The 26,372-nt window shown below is 48.2% G+C and overlaps 1 protein-coding gene across 1 annotated transcript; it reads right to left on the bottom strand.

Annotated features, from left to right (window-relative positions):
* Positions 1–398: 398 nt before the first annotated feature.
* Positions 399–12,912, bottom strand: CCSAP (centriole, cilia and spindle associated protein). Its single transcript, XM_015622582.2, has 3 exons — positions 12,538–12,912; positions 4,031–4,314; positions 399–2,188 (listed from the first exon to the last, which is right to left on the bottom strand). Exons 1-3 carry the CDS (start codon positions 12,839–12,841, stop codon positions 2,015–2,017), a joined length of 762 nt encoding a protein of 253 aa, XP_015478068.1. The 5' UTR covers positions 12,842–12,912; the 3' UTR covers positions 399–2,014.
* Positions 12,913–26,372: the final 13,460 nt, after the last annotated feature.

Genomic DNA, 26,372 nt, shown 5'->3' with positions numbered 1-26,372 from the left:
GGTGCTTTGACACTGTTGTGCAAAGCTTGGGTGGCTTCTGGAATTGCAACAGCATCAGAAGCAAGCTAAGCATATTCACAGCAGTTATTTAAAGAGGAAAACACAGCATAAAAGGAAATCAAAAGAATCTCATATGGAGTAAAGGCATTCTCTGGAGTAGTCTTCCCCAGTTTTGGGCACTGTTCTAAAGTTTCAGAAAGTTCTAGCCTGTGGTTTACTTAACAGTTGAAATACAGGGATTTTGCTGCATATAAAACATTCTTAATCATGCTGTGTTTTCCCAGACTTAAAAGCTGTAAGATCTTCAATAGGTAGCCTTCAGCAAGAGTCATCTGTATTTTTATAGCTTTATGCTTAAAAGGCAGGTTAAAAAAAAAAAAAAAGGACATTTTAACAAAATCAAAATTGTGAGTAATAAAATCTATAGTGATGTAATAGACACTAGGAGGCAGCAGTGCTTGGACCCTTCACACAATTACTTTCTTCAAGAACACAATCAGACTTTTCACTACGTGTGTGTACTCTGTTGCAATAGTAATTCTAGAGTCCTCCTTACTGAGATTGTGGAATGAAGCTAAAACTAGTGCAGGTTTCTGCTGCAGAAGTGCAAGTATGCATCCTGTGGGAACGTGTCCAGCCTGTAAAACACAAGCTTCAAAACAATTAAACCGAGATAACCAACACACGTAACTAACACACAACAGATTTGAACAAAACTTTGAAGCTCACAACTACAGCAATCATCTGCCTAAAGCATAATTAGCAAACTGAAAAAAAGATAATTTACAGCCACCTGAGCGAAACAAAACCACCAAGGATATCACAATGACTGTCTTACTGTGTAGAAGTAGGACCTACGAAACAAAAATGTTCAAACTTCATTATATGTTCTTGTTTACTAAAGGTTACACCCCTCCTTTCCCTAGCCCTTACCCCCTTCCCCATTCCCCCCGTAAGTGAGGGGTTCTGCACCAATTTCAAGAGGCAGCAAGTTTCTCAGGACATCATCTACAAGTTTTATCAACATAATTTTCAAGTTTAAACCCTTTAACTGTATACTTGTACAATACCTCCAAGGGGAATGCATATTGCACTCTGACCCCCACTGAGCATAATAGATTCTCTGAAGTGTTAAAAATAGACCTCACCAGAAAGGAGCCAGCCCTCTCCTTCAATAAATGCATTTACATGATTAAGTACAAACTAAGTGTGACCACAAGGTTAGTACAGTGGTACAACTCTATATTTGTGAACAAATAACTGTTTGTATGATTGTCTACATTAGTTATTTGGTACAACAGGAACAGCTACAGCAAAATGATCCTGTAACTGTTTCTTGCCCTGAAAATGAGTGGTTTATTCTAATGATCTTAGAAACAGTGATAAAAGTCAGCATCAGCAGATTTACTAATCAAATAAGGTTGGTTTTGTTTGGGTTTTTTTGTTGTTTTTAAAGTTTCTGTGTATAGACAATACTTGGTATTTGCCCGCCTAAAGCATCTACACTTATTAGTGTTAATTACCAGAAACATTGGCTTCCTGTCACCTGTCTTCATATGCTTATTTTCATAAAAGTGTTATATAGTTTTATAAATACAAAGGCACCTCCATCACTCCTTTAAAGTCTTTCCCCAATACCATCTCCCCATGACTTATACTTTAAATAAGGGAATTACAGATTATTTGAAACCATGATCAAAAAAGTGTTTGTTCTGACTCCCTTTATGCTAAGGTTCCCCCTCCCACCCTCAAAACAAACTAACTGAAGCATTAGAAAAATTCCCAAAAGGGGAATTGTTTAAAAGTTTGGGTAGTTATATCTAAAAGCCTCTTCAAATGTTATGGCTCCAAGAATACACCCCACTGTGAGGTAGGTAGCCAAGATAAAAACATTGTAACAAATATTTTAACAGCTGGAAACTCCCTATAAAAACCTTGCATAAGTGGTTTGGTTCCTTGCACCAGTGTCCTGATATGCGTAACTTCTTCTGAGGATGCCTAAGGGAATCCAGGTTCAGAGAGCTCTTGCTGAGTAGCATCTCATGTACTCTGTCATCCAGGGGTTGTCTGCTGGGGAGGGCTTTGTTCGCCAAGTGTTTTCTGCCTCTGCCGACCGCACCCGCCTCTGAGAAAGCTTCCTTTTCTCCACTTGTCTCCTGTTCTTTGCTCGTAGAGCAGATTCGTGAATCTAAAAGACCAGAGTTAGTATTATGGAAGGAGAACAGCCTAGGAACCCTTCAGGAATGATGAGGATCGCTTTTCATTTGTCCCAGTCCCCATCCTGAAGGAACAGGGATTGCGAGCGAGGTTAGATTTTCTTCTCTAATTTGTACCACTAACTGAACACAGATATTTTTTTTCTTTTCGTGAAAAGTGCTTCCAGTTCTCTTCTGCATTATCTTTCACACTTGCAACTATTAAATGATTGGAAAAATCTGGAACATTTCATAGTCTTACGCAGACATATTCTAAAAACTTCTCTATTTCTATAATTTAAAATCTTTGCCAGCCCTCAATATGCCCAAGCATCCCTTAAAACCTAAGCCATATTACTAAGACCAAACCCAAGAGATTCCTTAGAGACTAAAGATATTAATTTTAAACCATGTGCTGAACACACCATTACATACATTTTTATATTAATAAATTATCAGATTTCCCCAAAAATTGAATATGAAGAGACAGTTTCTGTGTTTGCTTGCTTCTGTGTCCAGATTGAAAACTCTCTCTCCCATCTCAATTAGGGGAAAGTAACACCTTTCAAACATGCAAGAAAAAGTAACCTCAGCAGGCACTAGTCAGTTCCTACATAAAGAAACATCCTCAGTGACAAAACACTACGAAATTGGGAGCACTTTAGAAATGTTCTGCTTGTTCAGTCCAAACCCAAGACCCAAGCTGAGGTGCTCCATTACTGTTTTAGCATAAAGAAATGTTAAAAGTCTAAGATGAAGTATAAATATATCTGCTCAAGTCAGGCTTCAGCCTATTCTAGGCTTCAACATAAAGCATCAATCAACTATTTTGAGCACTGACCAAAGTTTATCAATTCAGCATTAGTGTCCATTATCAGGAAAGGCAGCTTCTTTCTAGAGGTGTAATGCCCTAGTTCCTCCTTTTGCTCAAATATTTGAGCTGTCCAGAGAGGAAATGCCTGGGCTTAAAACCTCTTCCAAAGCAGCCCATCAAAGGCCAGCTTCATCTTGCACATCCCGACCACCCCCCCACCTCAATCCTCAGGTATCTTGTGTCACAAATTCAGACTCTACATTAGCAGTAAGATAAGGACAAAACACTGGCAGGGAATCATTAAGGATTATGTTTTACCAGCCTAGAAGAATTATAGAGGAGGAAGAAATGGATTTGTTATAACACTCCCCTGCTGTTTCTAAGCTAGAGAAACAGAGCCTCAGTACAGCAGAATCCTGGTGCTGTCCATGACCACATGAACTAAATTGGTGCTATTCTGGTAATATTTACACCAGCCCTGTAATCCATCAGCCATATGATAGACCATGCTGCTGCGAGCAACATTTCCTACTGGCACACCACCAAAACAGGCTGCTAGACAAGACATCTTAGCAGAAAAGCACTTGTACCATCTCAGAGAAGTGCCCCAGCAAAATTCACTCTTTCACTGCACAAGCACTTCCCCAGTGTTTATACACCTGCCTGCTGTGGGGTGCCTGGTACTGTCTGCTCTTCTCTTGTTCTCAGAAAGTTCAAAATGCAGAAATACTTCTATAACAGCCAGTTTTCCTGGTAACACTGTGACAACCAGAAAAAAAAACTACAGCCAGGTTTTAATTAGACCTTCCAAGTAATCATCAAACCTGGGAAGTTTCCAAACCAACAGTAAAGAGCTCTTATTTGGACATCTCAAGACTCTTCAGGTTTATTGCTAGAATCTGCTATTGGAATCGCCATGCATTCAAATAAAGGGACCCCTAGGAAGTTTTACCTGGATATTAAGATATCTGTAGGCACTAAGTAGTCATTGCCTTTTAATGAAACATAAGCTCTTACTTACCTCATTCACTGAAGCAGAAGCACAGACATTGTGAGTTTTCTGGCTCCCAGTATCCATCTGTCTTTCTCCCCACCCATACAGAGCAAATGGATGTTTATTCTCCTTTGGTGCATCTGTCCTTTGGGGACTTTTGGCTGATTTTCGATCATTACGACTGGACAAGGCACTTCGACTTGGACGTCGTCCTGTACGGTTGGTTTTGTCTGCTTCCTTTACAGGAGCATGTTCTACAGCTTTCTCTTGCTCTTCCTTCTCCTGCTTTTCTTGGTCTTCTTTTTCTTTCTCTAAGGAAAAAGAAAAGTTATACTTTAAGCTCCCAGTGACAACATATTAATGTCTGATTTGCACAGCCTCTCAATACATCACTGAAGTTGTGCTTTTTTTAGAAATTCAAGAAGTTATTGCTTCCTTAGCAACAGACATACACCTTGCTTAAATGTCTTCATTCTTTCTGCAGCGACTACAATACAACTTTCACATACTTAAAAATGCCTTTCACTGGTGAGGTTACAGATAACCAACAGCCCCAGGCAGAAGAAATTAAAGACTGTTTCCAGTGATCTTCTGTCTTTACTATTTCATCCTCTCATCTCTCAGACAGCAAGCATGTGGAGCGCTGAATGCCACACAGATGCTGCTAGCCAGTCAGAAATGAAGTCTGATAAGAGAATGTGCAATATTAAATCACTCATATTATCATCTTCCTCTGAAAAAGGTGATTCATTTTCAAGCTCCCTGTTTATACATACAGCTCTATTATGGTTTTCTGCTTATAAAGGAGAGTGTGAAGCAAAAACCCAAAAAGCGGTAGACATCACCTTTGCTGCCTGATTGGTGAATTGTGTTGTATGTTTAAAGTACCACACTCTGCAGGCTTTACTCTCCAAGGCTCATTTATCACCACACATTCCATGGCAAGGGGCCAGCAGTAGCCCTCCAGGCACTGGGTATGGAGAATAGGGTTTGTGAGAGAGAATTTAAAGGCTGAATCACTGCAGTTTTAGATCATCACTGAAGGCTGAATCAGTACTCTATAAAAAATGAATAAAACCATTTTTTTCTTTTTTTTTAGAAACAAATGTTCCATGAAAGCCAATCTTCTTGCCCTATAGCGCAAGGGAGAAACTGGTCTTCCTTTGTTTGTGGCACCAGTGATGCCACACCTCAAATCCTGTGTTCAGTTCTGGGCCTTTCACTACAAGAGAAATGTTGATGTCTTTGCTGAAGCATGTCCAGAGAAGGGCAACAGAACTAGGGAGGGGTCTGGAGCACAAGTCCTGTGAGGAGTAGCTGAGATTGTTCAGTCTGGAGAAAAGGAGGCTCAGGGGAGACCTTGAACTACCTGCCTTCTTGTTCTTCAGTTCTACAACTGCCTGAAAGGAGGTTGTAGGTGGGAGTCGGTCTCTTCCTTCAGGTAAGAAGTGACAAGACAAGAGGAAATGGCTTCAAGTTGCATCAGGGGAAGTTAACAATAGAACTGAGGAAAAATGTCTTTACTAAAAGTATTGTCAGGCACTGGAACAGGCTGCCCAGAGAAGTGGGTGAGTCCCCATGCATGAAGACATTTAAAGACATGTAGATGAGTCACTTTGAGACATGGCTTAGTGGTAGATTTGGCAGTGCTATGTTAATGGTGGATTCAATTTTAAAGGTCTTTTCCAACCAAAACAATTCCATTACTCTATAATGAACAAGTTAATCAAATATATCCCTTACAGTACATAAGTGAAATATGACTGTGGAAAAAAGTACATACAAAGAACTCTGGTTTTGTTCTCCATCCAGTAAATCTTCAGCAATAGCATGGACAAGCTGGAAGTGTATTCTAGACTTTGAACATGATCCCTAAACATCGTGGGCAGGCACTGTGATCTGACATCTCTGTGACTTCTAGGCCAACCATGCTTTTTATGCATCAGGCAACTAAAGCCTTTTATTCACCTAAGAGCATAGGAGTCCAATAGTAACCAATTCCTTTCAAGTCTGATCATTAGATGCTGTCTTCTGCTTTACTCACACACACAGTGATCACTCAAACTCTGCTGACATAAACACAGCAAACTTGCAAGCCTACCACACCATCTCTTTCTGCTTCTGGTGGGGACCAGCTCAAAGCCACCTCTGTTCTAAGTCTCAGCACATTCAGCCACTACCAGTGTACACTGGTAGGCACAGGAAGAATTCCTTCTGTCATAGGGAGGTCTTCTGGTTTAGGGCTTGCTTACATGTTGACAGGTTGACCATGGACAAGTAGTGCAGTTTTTAACCAGGTGTCTTCATCATTAAAAGCAGAAGGGCTTGCCAGTTCTGTGACAAGATAGCAACCATTCCTGCTAATTGCTGTGATTTCAAGCATGTACATGCCCAATCTGACACTGCTTTAATCTCAATTCTGCATCCATCCAGTTCTGATGAAATAGAAGTTACCTGGCTGGCATACTGCTTAAGCATCCATTTACTCTAGCACTCACTCCATGTTTGCAGGGTAAAGATATCAAGGCTTGTTCCATGCCCCAGAAATCCCCTAAGGCAAGCCTTATGCTCTCTTGCTAGCTGTTAGCCTGGCCAGCACGGTTTCTAGGTGCTGCCAACCAGCACAGAAGCTATGGTGCTGGGCCCTGTGCAGGCTTGCCTATACTCATCTTCCAAAATGTGCAGGTGTAGCATTCATCTACAGGGATGCTGCAGTACAGCTGAGTATTTGGTAAAGAGTGGCCAGCTATGTTAAAATATTTAGAGCCATATTTGTTAAGAATTCAGTTGAATGACACCACAAAATAACAAAAGAAAAATTGTCAAAGCCAAAGTAGTGGCATTTTGAAAGTAAAAATGGATAGATGAATTTTAGATACCTAAATATTGGCTGGATGCAGTTTCAGTTATTATAGACAAGGGAGGTAAAAGACAGCACTGAGCTCAGTGTGGCATTAGACTTGTTTTCCCTGGGCTCTGGGACACACAGCTTCACCTCTGAAACAAGGAAGCTCATTCATTACGGCTGCAAACAGGCAGCACAGAATTATCCCCCTACAAAATATTATCTGAGCATCTCCCTACTCAGCCACTCCACAGGAGGGACTGCCTAGGTCCATTAACAGAAGGAAGCACTGTTTTGGGAAAATTAAACTCTGAAAGGGAACATATTGCTGTCAATTCTGCAGCAAGAGTGCTTTCATTTTGAAAAGCTGTTCCATCCTCCATTCAAAGGAAAATGGCATCTTCCTTCTCTGCAAAGGGGGATGGAGCAACACTGACTTCATAAACAGCAGAAGTGGCATTTAGAAACTTAAAAATACAGGAAAGTGGGGGCTCTGCAATTACATGGATAGTTCAGCTTTAAAAAACAAGTCAGCAGCCATGCCTGGCTATGCTGCTCACCAGGATATAGCTCCAGCTGGTCCAGAAATGATTGAGCCAGCTTGTCCCAAAATAGCAATAAAAGCATATGGGTAAATGGCACACAGAGTCCTGTGCACAGCCTTACAGTAAATTCTGTATGCCAGTGTGCTGTAGCACCCAGAGCACCTGCTATTAGAGCAGGTATTTCCATGAACCCACTGCTACAGTGCATTTACACAGAACTCAGCTGGTGAAGGCACAAGACCGCTAACAGTTATTTAAGCATTTTATTTAAAACTACAATTTATATCCAAGCCGTTTTTTCTTAGGCAACGTTTTTCACACGAAGTCAGAAGAGCAGCAGGTGACAGCAGGACTTAGACCCAGCTGCTCTGGGGGAAGTCCAGGCACCAGCAACTCCCACCCATCTTCTCCTTCCCCTGCAGAGCACCAGCTCCAGCAGGCACAGGAAACTCGGGACTGACCGGCTTGCAGCATTACAGGGATTAGACAGGAGAAGGGAAAAGCTAGAAACATTTAAAACTGCATCACGGATGCTAAGCAGAGCACACTGGATGGACAGGAGGGGATTAAGTGCTTAACAGGCAGAACGAGTCCGTCAGGCCCACCCAACAGGGCTGCTGAAAGCTCCTGCCCAGAAGAGGTCACTTAAACCCTGCTGCACGGCCCCGCTTGCATAACAGCTCCGCTCCTGGCTCGGCTGGGAAGGGCTCCGGGGGAGCTGCTCTCTCCCACAACACTGCACCTGGGGGCAGACAGGACCCCCATTTCAAAGGCCCTGCTGACTTGCTACAGATATCAACAGCCTTCTGATCAGAGCCGCGGTCCAGGTCACAGGCTCAGCTGTATTATCTCTTTATAGAGATGCTGGCTCCTTACAGCACTTCCTCGGCATCAGGAGAAGCGCTTCGTTCTTGCATTGCTGCAGGCAGAACTGCAATTTGCACCGATGCCTGCCCAAATGAGGCAGGTCTCCTACACCTCCTGAAGGGGCCACAACCAGTTGCGGGTATCAGGAAACTACAGCTGGGTAGAAAGTTAGTTACCACAGATGAAACACATTGCAACATCATTTCTTCAAGACAAATCTTGCGTGAGGCAACACTGGAGCTAGCAGCCACACAGCAACTCAGAGCTGATTAGATTCACACAATCTTCATCTGCAGCAGAGTTTGGAAAGTAATTACTGGATTGGCTTGATAGCAAAGCTTGTTTCCAAAAGGGAAAAACAAATAAAAATGGGAACAACTTGAAATAACAGTACTATAAACCCCTGAATTTGACACCCTTGCCTTCTTCCCCCACCACAAGCTGCTCCTTCCCACATACATGGGCCAGCAAATGCACCTGCAACACGATGACAGACAAGATCGGGGAACAAGTTTGAAATTGGATCTTCTATTTAGTTCCTCTAATCCAGATCAGTCACTTTCCAAATACTGTTGAGGCAACTGCTTTGATGACAGCTCATCATTGCTGTCACTTAAGAGCCCTGCACAAAAATGCAGGAGACAAAACGGCAATAAGGATTGAAAAATGCTTCATCCTGCATGTGTGTGCAGCAGCGTCATTTCACAAGCAACAAGTCTGACAGCAGCACTGCTGCCAAGAGCTTGTCTTCCTCTTACCAGCCCACTGGGTTCTGTTGACAGCTTTGAGGATGTGTCTACACCACAGCTACACCAGCTGATTTAGGTCAAGATATTGTGGGATTATGTTTAAAGCACATCTGTGCCCGGGCATGTTCCACAGAACAATCCCACAAACAGCTGCCACAAGTGGAGGGTCAGAAGGAATTAACCCAAAGGTGCCTCCAAGCACACCTTGGTATCGCTCAGCCATGGCTTCAGTGCAAGACACAGTGACAAAGCACCTTGTCCCACCTGCTGCCCAAGGGGTTCACACTGGTAGTGCTCCAGACCAACACCACTGAACACTAAAGCCAAGCTGCCTACATCCACTTTCTCTTCACACACCAGAAACACTCACAGCAGTTACAAACACACATGGGCTCATTTCAGCGAGAGAAAGAGGAAACCAGGGCAGCACATGCCCACATGCCATTATGAATTGTGTTTACCTCAGATATTAAACAACATTAGTGCTGACCAGCCAGCACTGCCAATACCACTCAGGCAGAAAACAGACTCCACTCAAAACAGCAGGAAGCAGCAGTAGCCAGGTAACAGCTAGGATGTTCCAGCATGTGGGTGGATGTCAAATTCAGAAGACAAAAGATGTCATCAACATGAGCACACTCAGCTACCCCCACAGCACTTCAGCATAATTAAGTTCTTTCAGAGTAAAGAAAAAAAAAAAAAAAAGGCAGTTTAATAGTAGAAGCTTCAGAGTGGTAGTTTCTGTGTTATCTCCTCCACATGCACATGCCTTAATTAGCCAGCCACCAAGCGAAGAAAAATGCATCCTTATGATTGTCCAATACTAAATGAGTCACCTCCTTATGTATTATATGTGCACTAAGATACAATAAATATCCACTAAATCCAGCTGCCTAAGCAGAGTTGTTTTCAGTCCTTTTGCTAAAGGTAAAGCTCTTAAATACTTGCAGAAGTTAAAAGTGTTTATCCTATGCCATTTGGCAAAGATGTGAACGTGAAGTTGTCTCCCACCCTAAGCATAAAAAAGAAAGGACCTAGCAGAACTTCAGGCAATCTCCTCTTACAGCATCCATGGCAAAGGTGTATCAGTTGCAGAAGCACAGTTGCCCCAAACCCTGCAGCGTGGCAGGCCACTGGTGCTCCACAGGCCCTTTGCCACTGCTGCAGGACTGAGGACACAGCTGGATGCACTGGATAGTCACACACACCATCACTGACTGCAGACAGTGCCTGCACAGCTAGCAAGCTGTTATTCCCTGCCAAATCCCAACCAGAATCAGACTACCAAGTGACTCCAGCTGGATCTTTCCCTAGAGAGGAGTCAGGGGAGGAATCAGAGAGCAGAGCAGCCTGGCCAGCAGTCTCCAACCTTGGCAGCTGCCAGTGTCATTGGATTGTAGCAGGTTTGCATGCTCTATCCTCAGGCTCAATAAGAAGCATGAAAAGAAATTCAGGTCCCTACCTTAACTGCCCCAGGCTTGTACATATTCAAAGTGCATTAGAAAAGTTGGGAATGCCAGGTTCTGAGAGCAGCTTCAACCTCCTCTCACTAAAAACCAAACCTTTAGAGAACATCACTTTTTCCCATACAACCACTCCTTTGGATCTTTTGCAGTTCCTTGGCTCTTCTCACTAAGATACTATGTAGTTCTTCCATACATGTTCCCAGTCTAACTTCCTCAAGACCTGACTGAGGAAAGCAAAAGCTAGGCCCACTAATACTCTGTTACACACTGGTGATGTTGCTTCCATCACTGCACAGCTGTTGTGGTTTAATCTCAGCCAGCAACGAAGTATCACAGAGGAACACCCTCCCTCCCCTCTGTGGTGGGATGGGAACCACAAATAGAAAAACTCATGGGTTAAGATAAGAACAGCTCAGTAATTGAAATTAGGTAAAACATAATAGTAGGAATGAAAACAGAAGACTAAAACCCAAGAAAAAAATAGTGATGCATAGTTGGTGGCTCCTGGGCAACTCTACCCAGTTTATACTCTGGGTGACTGGGATGACCTTCTGGCTATGGGATATCCCTTTGGCCAGTTTGGGTCAGCTGTCCTGGCTGTGCTTCCTCACAGCTTATGGTGCACCTGCTGGCTGGCAGAGCACGGGAAACTGAAAACTCCTTGATTTAGGCTAAGTACTGCTGAGCAACTACTGAAAACATGAGTGTGTTATTAACATTATTCTCATACTGAATCCAACATATAGCACTGTACCAGCTACCAGGCATAAAATTATCCCAGCTGAAATCAGAACAGCTTAGGGGAGGCGGGGTGTATTACCACAGCAGCTATGTGCACCCCATGTGAGACCCGGGTACCACAGGCCCACCCAGCTGACTGCAGAACCCCACATCATCACTAATGTGCTCTGAAACAGATGACAGCACAGCTAAAGATTTTGTGTAATGTGGTATTCTTAAGGTCAACAAATGCAATTTAGTCTTGAATATCAGAATACAGATCATTCTGGAAAACTTAGGCCCCAAAGGACATTGGATCAGATTAGTTTCCCCACTCCAAAGAAGCACATCTAACACTGGGGAGGGGATACGAAAAAACCAAAAACAACAACAACAAAAAATACAACAAAAAAAGATCCCAAACAAACCAACCAGCTCCCCCCCCCAAAAAAAAACAACCAAAACCAGGCAGCATGAGGCTTGACTGAACAGTTCTCAAGGATTTTCCCTGCTACTGTACAACAGAGACACAGCTGATTCAAAAGGCATTTCAAAACACTAATTGATGGCTGCCAGATACAGTATTCTTCCACTACAGGTAAGAAAATAAATCTTATGGGATAAAAAAAGAAAATTTTGGGAAGCTTGGCCATGTTTTTAATCTGCCTAACCGTTCTCTCAGATCGTGAAACATCAAAAGAGAATTCTCCGTGCTGGAAGAGAACAAAATGTTACCAGCTTAGCACCTGCTCAGACTATGAAGTTGGACGCACTCAGCTGCGCACCCAAGATCAAACCTCAGGTGGTTTTGTGAAGAACCAAGTGCTCAGCCGAGACAGATCACACGCGCACATCCAGGAAAGCAATTGCGTTAAGAGCCAGCCACTGGCATACGGTCCAACTTGCCGCTGCTTTTGCCGGAGAACCTGCTTATATAATTGCAGAGATGCTCGGCTCCCATGGCAACAGTTTACATAAGTGGCTGTGACTCAGGATGAGAGTTACCAGCACTTGGCTCTTTACAGAGACACCTCCGATGCCGCAGCCATGGCTTCTCCGCAGGCCTAGCCAGGATCCATCCGGCTGGAGGCAGCGGGCCCGGCTGATGGGCCCTTCCAGCCCCGGGCCGTGTCCTGGGGGATGGCAGGACGGGCCAGGCGGCGGCCAGCTGCCCCCGCACGGTCATCCCCGGGATCGGGGATCGGCCCCCAAACCGCGGCGGGGCGGCCCGGGCAGAGCCATCTGTGCCGAGCCCGGCGGGGAAGGGCAGGGCAGCACGGCCCCGCAGCGGGGAGGGGCCCCGGGCCCCACCGGGCACTCGTGTCCCCCCCGAGCTCCTTACCGGGGCTCGCCCGTCCCGCCTCGCTCGGTACTGCCGCTCCCGCCGCCGCCGCCTCCTCTTCCTCCCGCGGGGCCGCGGGGCTGCCGGCGCCCGGCGGCGAGGGGGAGCCGGCGGTGCTGCCGCCGCCGCTGCCGCTGTCCTGCTCCCAGCCGTCCCAGAGCCAGGGCCGGTGTGCCTGCTCCAGCAGCCGGCGGCTGAGGCGGTAGTGCAGCAGCTCCAGGTAGCAGGCGCCGCACGACTCCCACTTGGGCTCCTTGAAGCGCTTCATGTACTCCGTCTTCACTCGCCGCGCCGGCACCACCATGGCGGAGCCGGGAGCCGCAGCCGGGAGCCGCAGCCGGGAGCCGGGATCCGCCGGCCGAGCCCGCCCCCTCCCGCTGCTACGTTTAAATCCAAACAGCGGCGTCCGGCCCCGCCCCGAGGGGGGCGGGATGCCGGGGGGGGAGACGGGAGCGTGAGGCACAGCGAACGGGACGAGATAGAATGAAAATTAAACCAACCATTAAATAAATCATAAATACACCAAGGCACCGCAGCTCTGGGCCCAGCAGTAGGGGTGCTGGGGCCCGGGTGATCCCTGCACCAAGTGGGGCTCCGGGAAAGCCTCCTCCTGCCCGGCTGGGGGCAGCCTAGCGCTGCTCCGCGCCTGTCGGGGCGCAATGAAACGCAGCGAGCCCGTGCGGTGCGTCAGGATTGATGCAGCAGCAGCAGCAGCAGCAGCGCCTTCTGTGTGCGGCAGCCGCCGGGAGCTGCTGCCTCCCGATCTGCTCCTGCGACAGCAAAGGATGGGCAGCAGCCGGGCACGGCCGGAGGGAGGCGAGCGCCTCCGCAAAAACAGGGAGCTCTCTCTCCATCTTGCACTAATCTGCTTTAAAAACCCGTCGCCAGAACAGGATTCGCCTAATCCAGCACTGCGCTGGGCGGCCGCCGTCTCTGGGGATACGAAACACTTTAGAGACGAAGGCAGGAACCGGGGCGGTCTCTGCAGCCGCCCTCCGCCCTCCTGCCTGCCCGCACACGGACACGCACTCTCGGCTCTTCAGCGATTTCTGGATATTTCCTTCTCGCACACACCGTATTTAGGGCATTGCGGAGAATCGTGCCCCTTTGGGACACGATTGCCCTTGAAAATGGTTTGCTGCAGAGCCTTTGCCACTTCACAGCGTCGCTGTCACTTCACAGCCCCCCCGTCTGGAGGGGACAGCGTGATCCCCCCGCGCAGCCCCCACCGCTGCCCCACGGGTGCCCGCCTTTGGACACCTGCAAACCCGCCTGCCCTTGCCATGCTCAGGCTCTGCCCAGAGGCTCTGCGGCCGCCCCGCCAGCCCCTGCTCCGACACACGGGGGCACTGACGGATTTTCAGAAACAGTTCTAGGAAACGCTTCCTTTTTTTTTAATTTTTTTTTTTTTTTTAATTTTTAAACTAATAAGGAAGGAAACAGCCTTTTTTCCTTGCCCTGTGCGTCCCCTGACTGACACAAATGAAAAAAACCCATAAGCTGGCGAGGATTCCCGGGATGATGAACGCTGGCCCAGGTTCTTCCAGTGAAACAAGAGTGCTGGTGGCTTTAAGGTGAGGGGGCGGGTGTTACACACAGCACCTCTGCCTGCGCTCAGTGATGCAATCCTCGATACAGCTAACATAAGCAAATCGACTTCGTTTAATCGATGCTCCGATCGAGCAGTATTTAGCCCTGGTTTGCGTGTGCTGGCTCAGGCTTTCCAACCCTGCGGTGCCCAGGCATGAGTGAGGGGGACAGAAAAGTTGCCTGACCTTTGCAGAAGCACCTGGATATCTCCCTCCAGCCCGCACAGCCCCCCCAGCCCTTGCAGTTATGTCACCAGTCCCGTGACAGCAGGATATTGAAGAAATCCAGTGTGTCCCTCAGCGATTCAGGAAGATGCAGTCAGGAGAGGTCAATTGCAGTGACACCCAGTGCCTGGGGCTGCAGGCAGGCGCAGCCTGCAGATCTGCATCCGCAAACCTCTTAAGTTCCATTTTAAAACCCGTCCTAACTTCCCCAGCTCCCTCCACCTCTGCCTGCTGCTCTCAGGGGTGGGTGGTGACGAGGGAGCAGACTGTGGGCAGTGTATTTACTGGGAAGAGAGGCATAGAAATAGCAGGACACCTACCCCCACTCAACAGCCTCAAAAACGACAGAGGAGCTCCTTATGAGAGCTCCTTCTCTCCATGCCGTGACACTCACGGCGCCCTGCCCGAAGCTGATATGCAGTAGCCTTGCCTGCATTATTCACTGGAATAAAACCAGTCAGATGAAGCAGTTTTCTCCCCCCACCCAGTGCTGTCCTGAGGATTATATTTGGGAGCTGCCTCGCTCATTTATTTTCCCCACTGAGGGCTCCAGTGGCGTATGGGTTGTCCCTGTCACCTTCTCCTTTTGCCTTTAGTGGTCCCACTGGGGTCCAGCCATGTTCTCAGCAACACCTGCTGTAACAGAGGGTAGGCTTTGGAAAATAACAGGGAACAATAGGTTTAAAAACACCTGTAACTGAAGACTGCACTAAATAAAGCAGCTGTAGAAGTGCTGTCTCAAGAGGGGAGCAGCTTGCTCCCCAATTAACCTGGACTCTGGTTTCTTACTCTGATACTGTGCTCAATCTACACGAGCAGATGATGTAAGTGGATTTCACATAAACAGGCAAGGTCTGGGAGTTGCAGAATTTCCTTTCCTTTTATAAAATGTTATTTTGTACAAAATGTTATTCTGAACCGACCTGCACAGTTTTAGTGGTTATGAAAATGCTGCTGCTCTTTCCACATAATTTATAGTATCAATCTTTCCTTTCCCAAAGGACTTCTGTTCCCTGCTGTCCTGGCTTCAGCTGAGGTAACTTTCTTCTTAGTAACTGTGTGCTGTGTGTTGGATCCAGTATGACAGTAATGTTGGTAATACACTAATTAGACTAATTACTCTAAATCAAGGACTTTCCGGTTTCCCATGCTCTGCTAGGGAACAGGTGCACCAGAGGGAGGCAGCACGGCCAGGACAGCTGACCCAAACTGGCCAAAGGGATATTCCACACCACAGAACATCATGCCCAGTAAATAAACTGGGGGGAGCTTCCCAGGAGCACTGATCACTGCTCACAGGTAGGCTGAGCATCAGTCAGTGGATGGTGAGCAATTGTACTGTGCAGCACTGCTTTCTCTTGGGTTTTAGCTCTCTCTTCCTCTCATTTTTTTGCTATCATTATATGTTATTACTGTTATTATTCTAATTAATATTACTATATTTTACTTCATTTCAATTATAGAGCTGTTCCTATCGCAACTCGCAAGTTTTACCGATTCTTTTCTCCTGTATCTCTTCCTCATCCTACCAAGGAGTGAGAGGATTGAGTAAAGACTGCACGGTACTGAGTTGCCAGCTGGGGTTGAGCCATGACACCAGTTTAAAAAGACACAGCTGGATGCTCTCTGATGGCCTCTCTATCAGGAAGGGATTCTGATATCAGAACCAAACTTCTCCTGGGGTGCTCATAAATCTACTGCTCAGTCATTAATCCATGCTCCATCCATCAGACAGGAAATGCCACTATGGCAGGCTCCAGATCCTGGCACGCAGTCTGTGACGTTCCCATTTTCTGCAATTTTTTTTCCCTGAACCCTGCACTCTTCAGAGGAGGCACCTAATCTTCACAGCAGCCTGCAGGGTGTCAGGGTTTCACGATGAGCAGAGTGTTGTTAGCAGCTGCCTGCACCCATCCTCTCCACTGTGCCGCACAGGCTCTTGCTGACACGACAGTGAGGACCCAGCTGCCCGAGTGGTGTGCAGTAAACTGCACCTTCACACTCCTGCTCGAGTTTCTTCTTCACAGTGCAACCCTCCCAATCCAACAGTTTGGAGGTACATGCCCCAGTGCCTGGGGAAGGGGCAGCTGCAAGGCTTGGAAACCGACTTGTGTGAAAAGACTTGTGACAGAAGTGTGCAGAGACACCCAGCAGAGCTGATACTGCACTTCACACGTTACCTGAGGCTGATGCAAGCAAAAGTCTGGATGTGGCTGCCAGGCACCTCCCCCCATGCCCCTCCACAATCTAATCTGGACACAAACAGTGCAGCAGTCACCAGGCAATGGGGCCCAGCATCCCAAACCAGCTCCAGAGACCATAGGCAGCTCCAGGGCAGGATGCTGAGACTGTCAGGGTGAAGAGCAACTCCTCCCTCACCCCTCCAGCTACAGCCAAGCAGCTCTGTATGTGCCAGATGAGAATCATTCCCTGTCCTCGACACAGCAGCTCTGGATAGCCTCAGTGTAGCTGTATAAACATTATTATTAATTTAATCCTAATGAGTTTTGGCTTCAATGCCTCATGGCAGAGACTTCCATGTACTGAGAATAGCCAGTTATTAAATGATTCCTAAAGGAGGAAGTACAACATTTATGAGGCTGATACTAACATTAGAATTTCCTCCCTTGCATACTTTGCTACATTTTTGCCTTCATTAAAAAATGAAATAAAGACACCATTTGAATCATAACACTGACATTCTAAGCACTTTCCCCCTGAGGATCTTATTTATACCTCTTAATCCCTATTATTGCTCTTCTACACGTAGCAAAACAGGTGGCCAGGTAGGTCAAGAGTTTCTGACCAGATCCATGACGGATGAGGGATTGATGCCAAACCCCAGCCAGTTTCTTCCACTACCCCCATTTGAATGTGAGCACCATTCCCACCAGGGAGGACAGCAGCCTGGGCTGGAATCAGCCTTATTTCTGTCTGAAATAACCACAGCAAAGTCAAGAGCAGAGAGATAGCCTGAGTTTTATGCAAAAAGTAGCAGGTAATGAAAAACAAGCATGAGTGTTATTTTGCAGAGTATGGTCCAGAAAAACACTGGGAATCACATGGGTAGTTTGGTTTTGACTTGCAGTCTTCTGCTGCTGCATCTCTCCCTAGCTCCGGGCAATAAGGGGAATAATGGACAGTTTATATGCAATAGGAATGGAAAAATTACATGTCAACACATCTTTCAGATCCACAGACTGGCTTCCAGCCAGATCAGGAGCTGTCAGAGTCTGAAACTGGGCTGCAGAGTTTGCTTGGGTAAAGTCTGGAGTAGAAGGAAACCAGGGAAAGGAAATAAGAGAAATTAATTTCTTCTTAAAGAGAAATGAATTTTTAAAGTATTTAACAGCATAAACCCCAAATCAGCAAGAAAATTTTTACAGATAGGGAAAAACACAATTTTTCTAGAGCTGTAAACTCTGCTTTCACCTAGATCAGTGAATCTTTGCCAAATACTGGGAGTAGTTGTCCCAGTCACTTCACAAAAAAAGCCATCACGCTGTTAATAGCAGCCTGGTTAATTCTGCAGATGCAGAATTGGTTTCATGGGATATTATCCTTTTTAGGTCTACACCAGCTGCCCACAGGGTAATGCTGTCATGGGAGAAGAGTCAGTAGCACTGGTTCAAATGCTCCTATGGGCAGGTTAGTCAGCAGAAGTGCACATGGCTGCAGAAGTCTCCCAGAACTGCCTGATCCTGGTATCCAGCATTCTGGGAAATTTGGCCACAGCTGCTGTGAGTTGCAACCTGCTGGGGAAGCTCTGCAACCCCTCTCTGGCAGCTCTGATCACAAATCCCATTATTTGTGCAAATCTCACATTTTTCTTGGAGCAGCTTGAAGCTTTTTGCTGTTACTCCTGAGTGGCTGTGCCTCCAAGCACACACAGCAGCAGAATTCCCTGCAACCTTAGCAGCTCCTCCGAGTCTTGTCGAAGGTCCACGCCTTCCATCCACCTCACTGAAAGATGAAAAGAGAGATGTAGCTCCTTGGATTGTGTGCTAGGAATGTGGCCAGGAGCAGGGAGAGGCATTTCCCACCCCTGAGTGTCTTCTGGCTTCTGCACACCCGAGTCTTGGACTGGGCACCTGGTGAGGATGGCTGTTCACGCCACATGGAGTGAACACAGCTCAGCTCCCAGTTTTAAATTGTTGCAGTGGCAAAGAATAAAGCCCATACTGGCATCAGTTTTTGGTTTTTTTTCCTGGCCCCCTTTTTTTTTCCTGGCCCCCTAAGGTTGCAAGGTTGCCCACCGCTGTTGACTGATCAAGTGGGTCCTGGCAAGGGAGCAGAACTCAGAGCCTGCAGTAACCAGGTGCTTGTCAAGGCACTGACCCCAGCAACACATTTGCAGGCTGCCCACTCAGACTGAGAAAAACCCAAGTTTACATGCCAGCTGAGTAAGAGGCAGGAGAATTGGGAGACATTTCCCACCTGTCCCTTTTTGTCTCCTGCTTGAGCAGCCCCAGGGACTGGCAGGCTCACTGGTGACCTCTGTGTGTCCCATGGCCAAGGCAAGGAGCTGGCTTCCAGATGTGCAGCTCCACGGGCAGTGCAGGACACTCCCAGCTGCAGCCTGAGTGTTTCTTATGATGGATGTGGGTTTCCCACAGCTCCTTGCAAGAAGTGGGGTGTGGGCATGTGGGGGTGACTGCTCACCACATCTCTTTTTCCCAAGAGGATAGGTGAACAGGGAGTAAGTCCAGAGCTGGCTGCTCTCTAAAACTCCACATGCATTCCCTCCAACCTAAAGCCTCTGCTAAAGGCTTAGGGCCACTGTGGGCATCTGCATCCACCCCTCCTTCGTCATACTTAAAGGGGGTGGTTGAAAACAAAGAAACCCAGTCTGAAAATACCTGGGTTTTGAATGTCTGTCAGGAATAACTTGTGTCATTTATGAAATTCCCCTGAAAGAAAGGACTAACAGGGATTGAGGCAGTTCACCCTGTGGTGGGATCTTGCTCCCAAAAAAAGTCACCAAGGCAAACCTGCATCATGCTCCAAGTGGCAGAGTCCAACACAGTCACTTGCAATGTGCAGGATATTGTGGAATTCATGGCCTCAGTAACACATGCAGGATGCCACCTCCGCAAGTCAAGGCAGAGGGCAGCCCAAGTGCACCCATTCAGGGAGACATAGGGGATGGAGATGTATCTGAGCCCACACATTTTCCTTCAGCCTTATCTCAAGCTCATAAGGCTGCCCAAAGCTGCTCTTGGCTCGTACTCCCTTCCCTCTGGAGCTCTGGGGCAGCCTTCTGGCCACTGGTCAGGATTACTTTTGCTCCTGTTTATGCTCATATTCCTTTTTCAATCCCAGGCACATCTTCCTCTCCTTCTTTTGGCCCTGGATGACACCCAAGAGGCTGGTACAGCATTTGACACAAGCAAGGGATTCATAATCTCCACCATTTAAAGGCTACATCTGTCACTGAGAGAATATAAATTTTGGGGGCAAAACCTGTGCAGTAAGAGTGCTGCTGAAATGATGAGTTCTGAAAGGTCAGTCCTTCAGACCACCACTGCTGGGCTAGAGTCAGCCTCTGGGTGATGGGGACAGAGGCTGTTTCTATGGCTTTGGGATGTTTCTTGGAACCTGCATGCCTCACAATTCCTCATATGGTGCCTGGTGCCAGTCCTGCATCTAACAGCAGCCTGCACTGTGATGGATCTCTTTCCCCAGCAGCAAATTGATGGGTGATAACAAATGATCTGTAGAAAACAATTTAATGCTTGAAAAAACTTCACAGAATTTGCAATGAGAAGGCTTGGGAACAAGGCTGGCTCAAGTTCATAATACCGAATCTGGTTTTAAATATCAGAAATTATTGGCAGCTCAGTGCTGACTCTGGACTGATTTCACTGTCAGTTTGTGAAACCTTTGTAACCCAATCTCATTATTCTTCCCCCAGGAAACAAGTGGGTCTTCAACACAAAATAATGTTCTCTCCTCTGAACATAAACTCATTTTAGGGATCCCGGTGCCATGACCATGTGCCTTGAGATTGTTCACTGAAGGTTGCCACAGCTATCTCCATTTTTTCTGAAGCACCTCCAGCACCAGTTCAGGAAATCTAATGTTTTGAAGTTCTTCCCCCGGCCACCTTGAGAAGCAGTCCCAAAAAACCCTGCAGCTCCTGATGAGCACACAGGGTGGAGGAGGATGCCACAATGGGGACAAGAGGAAAACTGTGCAGGGAGCTCCTGAGAGGGGTTTACCTGCCCTCAGCAGTACCCTGCAAGTGAGCAGGAGCTCCAGCCTCTTGGTGGGGGCCTGCAAAATTTCATCCCAAATAAAGCCAGTCACATCAAGAGTTCAGCTCTGAGCAGGGGTAAGGCTCAGCTGCTGAGCTGAGTTTCTAAACTGCTTTCAAAATTGCACAGAGGCAGAAGAAAAAACAGGGAATGGCGGTAAATTAGGCAAAGGCGAGCTGGAAAATCACATGCAGTAGGCTGGGCACAGGCTGGCAGCTCCCCCTTCTCTCCCTGCTGGCACCTTGGCTTGTCCTCACTTATGCCCATTTGGGATAAGTGCTGGCTCAGAGGATGATCAATGAGATCCCATTGTCCCTGCCTCCCACCCCAAAGATGCTGCCTTCGCTGCCTCTTTTAGACTGTGCAGGGGGGAACCTTGCAGGGAGCCTTCCCATGGGGAACCTGGTGGAAACACGCAGCTCAGACTCAGAGAGAGGCGTCCCTAATATGGTCTCAGCCTCGCTGACTGGCTGGGGGCTCCTGGGGGAGGAATGGAGCCCCTTATAAAAGTACCCAGGTCCTCCCACAAAGGCAAACGTCCCTGGGCTTCAGCAGAGCTTCAGTGAACCTTGCTCGATATGGGAATTTCATCCACCCTCTGGAGATTATCCAAGCTTTCTTGGGTTTCATATGGCATGAGGTGGTGGCCTGGTCTGTCTGTGCGTGACCTGGCGGATGCCAGCAAAGAAAGCCCCTTTCCAAGCAGCACACGGCTCCTGCCAGCATCTCTCTGGAAGGAAACCTGCTGGTATCCCCCTGCCATGGGCTCCTGCCTTGCTCCCTGCTCCCTGCCCCCCTCTCCCTGCCAGCAGCAGCCCATGCCCCAAAGGGTGCACAGCAGTGCCACCACGCCAGCCCTGCTCACTGCTCTTCCCCACGGCAGAACCCGCAGCAGCTCCTCTTTGCTTTTGCCTCTTCCAAACGTGCTCAGGTGCCCGTTTATGTGCTGTAATCACCCCATCCACACCCCAGGCAGCCTCCTTGGCCCCAGGAGCCGTGTGTGGGAGATTCCCTGAGCTGCAGTGCTGACCAGGGCTGCACCCTACCTGCAGCAGGGCCGCAATGCCCAGTGCCGGGGCCAGAGCCCCACCGAGGTGGGAGCCGAGCCCTCGGGGCCGGGCCGGGCCAGGGCTGGGGCTCACAAGAGCTGGGGCCGCTGGAGCACAGAGATCCAGCCCCAGATGTTTCCCGTAGCACACGCAGAGGACTTCTGGAGAACGGTGTGTGCCAGGGATGGCTCACTGCTGGCATGTCCAGCCCAAAAGGCAGCACAGCCATCCCTCAGGGCCAACGCGAACACGTAGCAGAAAGGATGGAGCTTTTCGAACAGGTAATTCTCTGGTTTATCAAAAAAAAAGAAAAATGAAAAGCATTTGAGTCGTTTAGAGAGCAGCTCCCTGACTTGCTCAGAAATACAAAGGGCATTGTCTGGTGGCTGTGTGTCGGGGCAGGGCTGCGGCGGGAGCACCACAGCCATGCCAGCAATCACGCTGCAGTTGCTCGTCCGGAACAGGGCAGGGGGGGCAAACGCAGCCCCCCAAATAGCGCTCAGAGTGGGGAGCCAGCCCGGGCAGCCGCCGGAAAGGGAAGAGAAAGAGCCTTGAACAAAATGTCAGCACCACGAAGGCATTTGCTCAGGTCTCCCGGAGGACTGTTGGGATGGAAATGCATGGCACACCTTTAAATGGACATAAAATGTGCCATCGGTGGGGTGGGATCTATTTTTAACCCCTTGGAGTCTGCAGATGTGCAAACCCCCTGAAAGCAGCTCTCGGCAGCTAGAGAGAGAGAGAGGCGTGTGACCAGCCTTTTGGCTACCGGGCTGGGAAATGCCACGGCACTCAGGGCTCGTTTATCCCCCAGTGAGGAGGGAGATTAAAGTCTTATCGTGCCCCTTCCTTTGCCTTGGTAGCAGCCCCGGCCGGCAGCCTGGGCACACACATACGTGTTAAGCACTGCCGACCGCTCGCCAGCTTTGCAGTTTTCTTTTTGGAAAAGGACTTTCTGGGTCTGGGTAAATAACCTCGGCTTCCCTCCCCCCGGCTCTGCCTGCGGGAGGCAGCTGGAAGAAAAGCTGCTGCAAGGCAAGGAAAAGAATCGAGCCGCCCGGGGGAGGGCGAGGAGCATGCCGGCGACCCGCTGGTGGCTGCCGGGGGCAGGACAGCCTGCGGCAGGGGCTCAGCTCTTGTGTCAGCACCGCTGTGAAGCCATGGGAGCTGCATGTCAGCCACCCTGGCCTGCGGTCTGGCATTGTCCTGCACCCCCTGCCCCTGCCTCATGGCCAGCAGGCGACACGCAGCCGCCAGCCCAAGCCTCCTCCAGCTGTGTAGTTAAAGCAGCAGCCGACCTCGGCAGGGAGCAGGGTATGTGTCTGCGGCCCTTCAGTGTGTATTACAAAATATACACTGCATTTTGTAATATCGCCCATCGTGTCTTAAGGGTTTCCTCATCACTTTCTGGCAGGAAACCCAGCTGTTCAGCAAAGCCGGTGCTGATTTGAAATACAGAAGAACAAACACTACAGCCATTTCTCCAGGTCTCTCCAGATTACAATTTTAATACATTTGTCTCCAGGCACCTGTTTGTCCCCTCTAGTGCTCTCCATCCTAACCCACTCCAGCAAAGCAGCTTCTTCACAAGGACAGGCACCAAAAAGGCCAGCTGCAGCCAAAAAGCAGCTATGGATCCTGCAGCATCCCTGCAAGAAGGGTACTTCAGTTCTGCTTTCACATGGCTTGGCACCCAGATTTTGGTTGTGAGAGGATGGGGAGCAAATGAAACCTGTGCTCCGTGGGAAAAACCCCAGCTTGAGACACAGCATCCCTCCCATGCTGTCTTGAGAATTTGTTTTGAGAATGGTTTTGACAAATGGATGCTCTTGAAAAGAACCTGTGCACCACTTGCGAGCTGCTCCCCTGCAGAGAGCTGACATCTGCATATATGGTTTATAATGAATTATCCACTCAGCACGGGGAACCCGTTGGCTCTGGAGAGTGGTGTTAGGCTGACTTTCTCCCCAGCCTGCTGAGCCTCCTATGAACCAGACTTCTCCCTGCAAAAATCCACCATGGTGCCCTGACCCCTTTGTCCCTGCCACCCCACACAAAGTGGCCATCCGTGTCCAGAACACCACATCATCCAGGCTGCTTCTGGAAAATTATGTGCTGATTTTGCCACTGAAGAGGGCCAAGGGTGGTGCAGGGAGCTGTTTCTGGAGCAGAAAAGGAGCTGGTTGTGGAGCTTGTCAGATCTTGCCCCAGCACTGACACTCACCTGCTGCCCCACTTGCCGTGGGTCAGAGATGATGGGCACTGTGAGGAAACTGGGGGGATACAGAAATAAAAAACTTTGCTGAGCCAAGCTTCCAGGAGAAGCTTACTGAGCAGGGCATTTTGCTAGCAGTGGCTGATAAGGTGGCTGGCTTTATTCCTGAGAGAGGAGATTGGGAGTTTGGGACTCTGGCCTGTGCTCCTGGCACTCCCACAGCTTTGGGGGCATCCTTGTCAACCCCACAGTCCTGCTCCCCATGCCCTGCAAGACCAGAGAAACATATTCCTCTGGGTCAAACTAATGAAACATTCATTCATTGGTAGTTGTACAGCCCTATGTGACTGCTTCCAAATGCTGTCCCCGTGGTGCTGAGACCCATTGTCTGCTCCAAAGCCCCTTTGGAGGAAGGCACTCAGGATAGGTGAATGAACACTGTGGCAGCACTGCCTTGCTGAGCTGGACATGAAAGAAACTGTCTTTCTGTGAAGTCCTTCAGAGCCAAACTGAATGTCCAGCAGAAAGCAGCTGTCTCCTGCACACAGAAGGAGGTGAGCAGAAATAAAACCAATTCCTTCAGTCACTGAAGTCTCAGAACCAGGGGATGCTGTAACCCCACTGACCTGCTTTCCAAGGTGCTGGTTTTGGCTGAGGTAGAGTTAATTTTCTTCACAGTGGCTGCTATGGGGCTGTGTTTTGGATTTGTGCTGGGCACAGTATTGATAATATTAAGATGCTTTTGTTATTGCTGAGCAGGGCTTACACAGAGCCAAGGCCTTTTTTGCTTTTGGTTCTGCCACACTGGAGAGGAGGTGGGGGAGAATGGGAATCTGAGCAGACTCAGCCAGGACAGACAAACTGAGCAAAGGGATGGTCCAGACCACATCATAACATGTCAGTATATAAAGTAGGAGGAAGAAGGAGGAAGGACATTTGGGATGATGGCATTTGTCTCTCCAGGTAACCATTACGTGTGATGGGGCCCTGCTTCTGCAAAGGCAGACTCAGGATGTACGTGTGTCCCACATTCAGCCCTCATCTCTCATTTTCCCAGTCATTTGCAGATGACCACCATGGAAAAATGACTGACAGGGAAAGAATAAGATCATGCATTCATCCAAACCACTCTTTAAAAGCAATTTGCATGTGTTTGTCCCTCCTTGCCTGTTGTCTGTGAAGAGGATATGGACAAAACAGGTCAGTACTCTTCCTTCTGCCCTTAGTGGCACCCTGCTGTGCTTCCCAGTACAATTTCCACAGCATTCCTCACATCCTTTTGCCTCATCTCTCTCGTGCTGGACCTACTTGATAACCACTATGTTATCAGCATTTGGAAACGCGTTTTATTGCAGCTCCAGCCAGAACCCCAGGGAGGAGGATGCAGCTCTGGAGATGTGTCCCTGCTGACCTGCACATCCAAGCCCTGTCAGCACTGAGGCACCCCACAGCTGCAGCCAGCCGGGGAGCAGTGACCCGGAAAGGGCTCCCGTGTGTGGCAGGGACCAGGGCAGATGCCGGCAGGGACCCCCACTGAGTCTCCTTTCCACTCCATAGCTGTGGCAGGGAGCAGCTCCAGCTCCCCAGCCTCCCTCCAGGCATTGGGCACAGGGAGAAAACCACTGGCTGCTGGGTTTGCTGGCATGCTTCCCTAGAGTAACCTCCCCCTGCTCCTCCTCACATCCTGGGACACCTGCAGGGGCTTGGCTCAGACAAATCTTCACTCCACTCTTCTTTCTCCACCTTGTGCCCAGCAGACTGCAGCCATCCACCTCTGCCTCCTGGGCTAGTTCATGGGGAAAAAGCCTAGCAGCACATTTGGTCTGCTCTTCAGAGGGCAGTCAGCATGCAGTGGTTTGTTGTGTCCTTTCCAAGTTCCCTCACTCCTCCAAATTATTCCCTTGTTCCCACACCATGCCCCTAGAATCCTCTCCACATCTTGGAGGGCTTGTTTAGCGAGTCAGATTTAGCAAGGCATGACTTTATAAATAGAGAGGGGCATGGTTGGGGACTGTGCAACATGACTCACAAGTGAAACTGCCAGCGAAGAACTTATCAGACATTTGCTTTAAATATTCATTTAGCAGTACCAAACCCTCCTTACAGTTACACCTCCCATATAAAAACACCCTTCCCATATGCAGCCAGTGTATTTATGTTACTTTCTCCAAAGCTATTCCAAAGCCACTTACCCTTGTGCTGGTCAGAGATAAGCCAGAGTCAGAAAGGAAAATACCTCCTTGGAGCTTGAGCCTGCCATTGTTTCCAGCACTGCAACTCAGCAATCTTTCCCAACACAAAGTCAATGGCATAACGATTATGCCATAAAACATTTTCTCTTTTAATGGTTTGTTTTGGTTTTTTTCCACCCATGTATGTTATTCATCAAAACTACAACTCCTACAGAACACCTGTGGCCCAGACTTGGGTCTTACTGCTCTTCAGTTTTCTTCTATACCCTCATTTTCTCAACTGATACTTAATTCAGACAGATTCTTCC

This window comes from Parus major, chromosome 3 (genome assembly GCF_001522545.3).
Source record: "Parus major isolate Abel chromosome 3, Parus_major1.1, whole genome shotgun sequence".
NCBI lineage: Eukaryota > Metazoa > Chordata > Aves > Passeriformes > Paridae > Parus > Parus major.
The sequence above is the reverse complement of the archived record's forward strand: the minus strand, read 5'-3'. Positions and strand labels throughout refer to the sequence as shown.

Coding starts and splice junctions, on each gene's coding strand:
- CCSAP (XM_015622582.2), bottom strand. CDS start 12,841: ATGGTGGTGCCGGCGCGGCGAGTGAAGACGGAGTACATGAAGCGCTTC. Junction 4,315..12,537: donor GGCGGGACGGGCGAGCCCCG/GTAAGGAGCTCG, acceptor CTTTTTCCTTAG/AGAAAGAAAAAGAAGACCAA. Junction 2,189..4,030: donor CTTCTGCTTCAGTGAATGAG/GTAAGTAAGAGC, acceptor CTGGTCTTTTAG/ATTCACGAATCTGCTCTACG.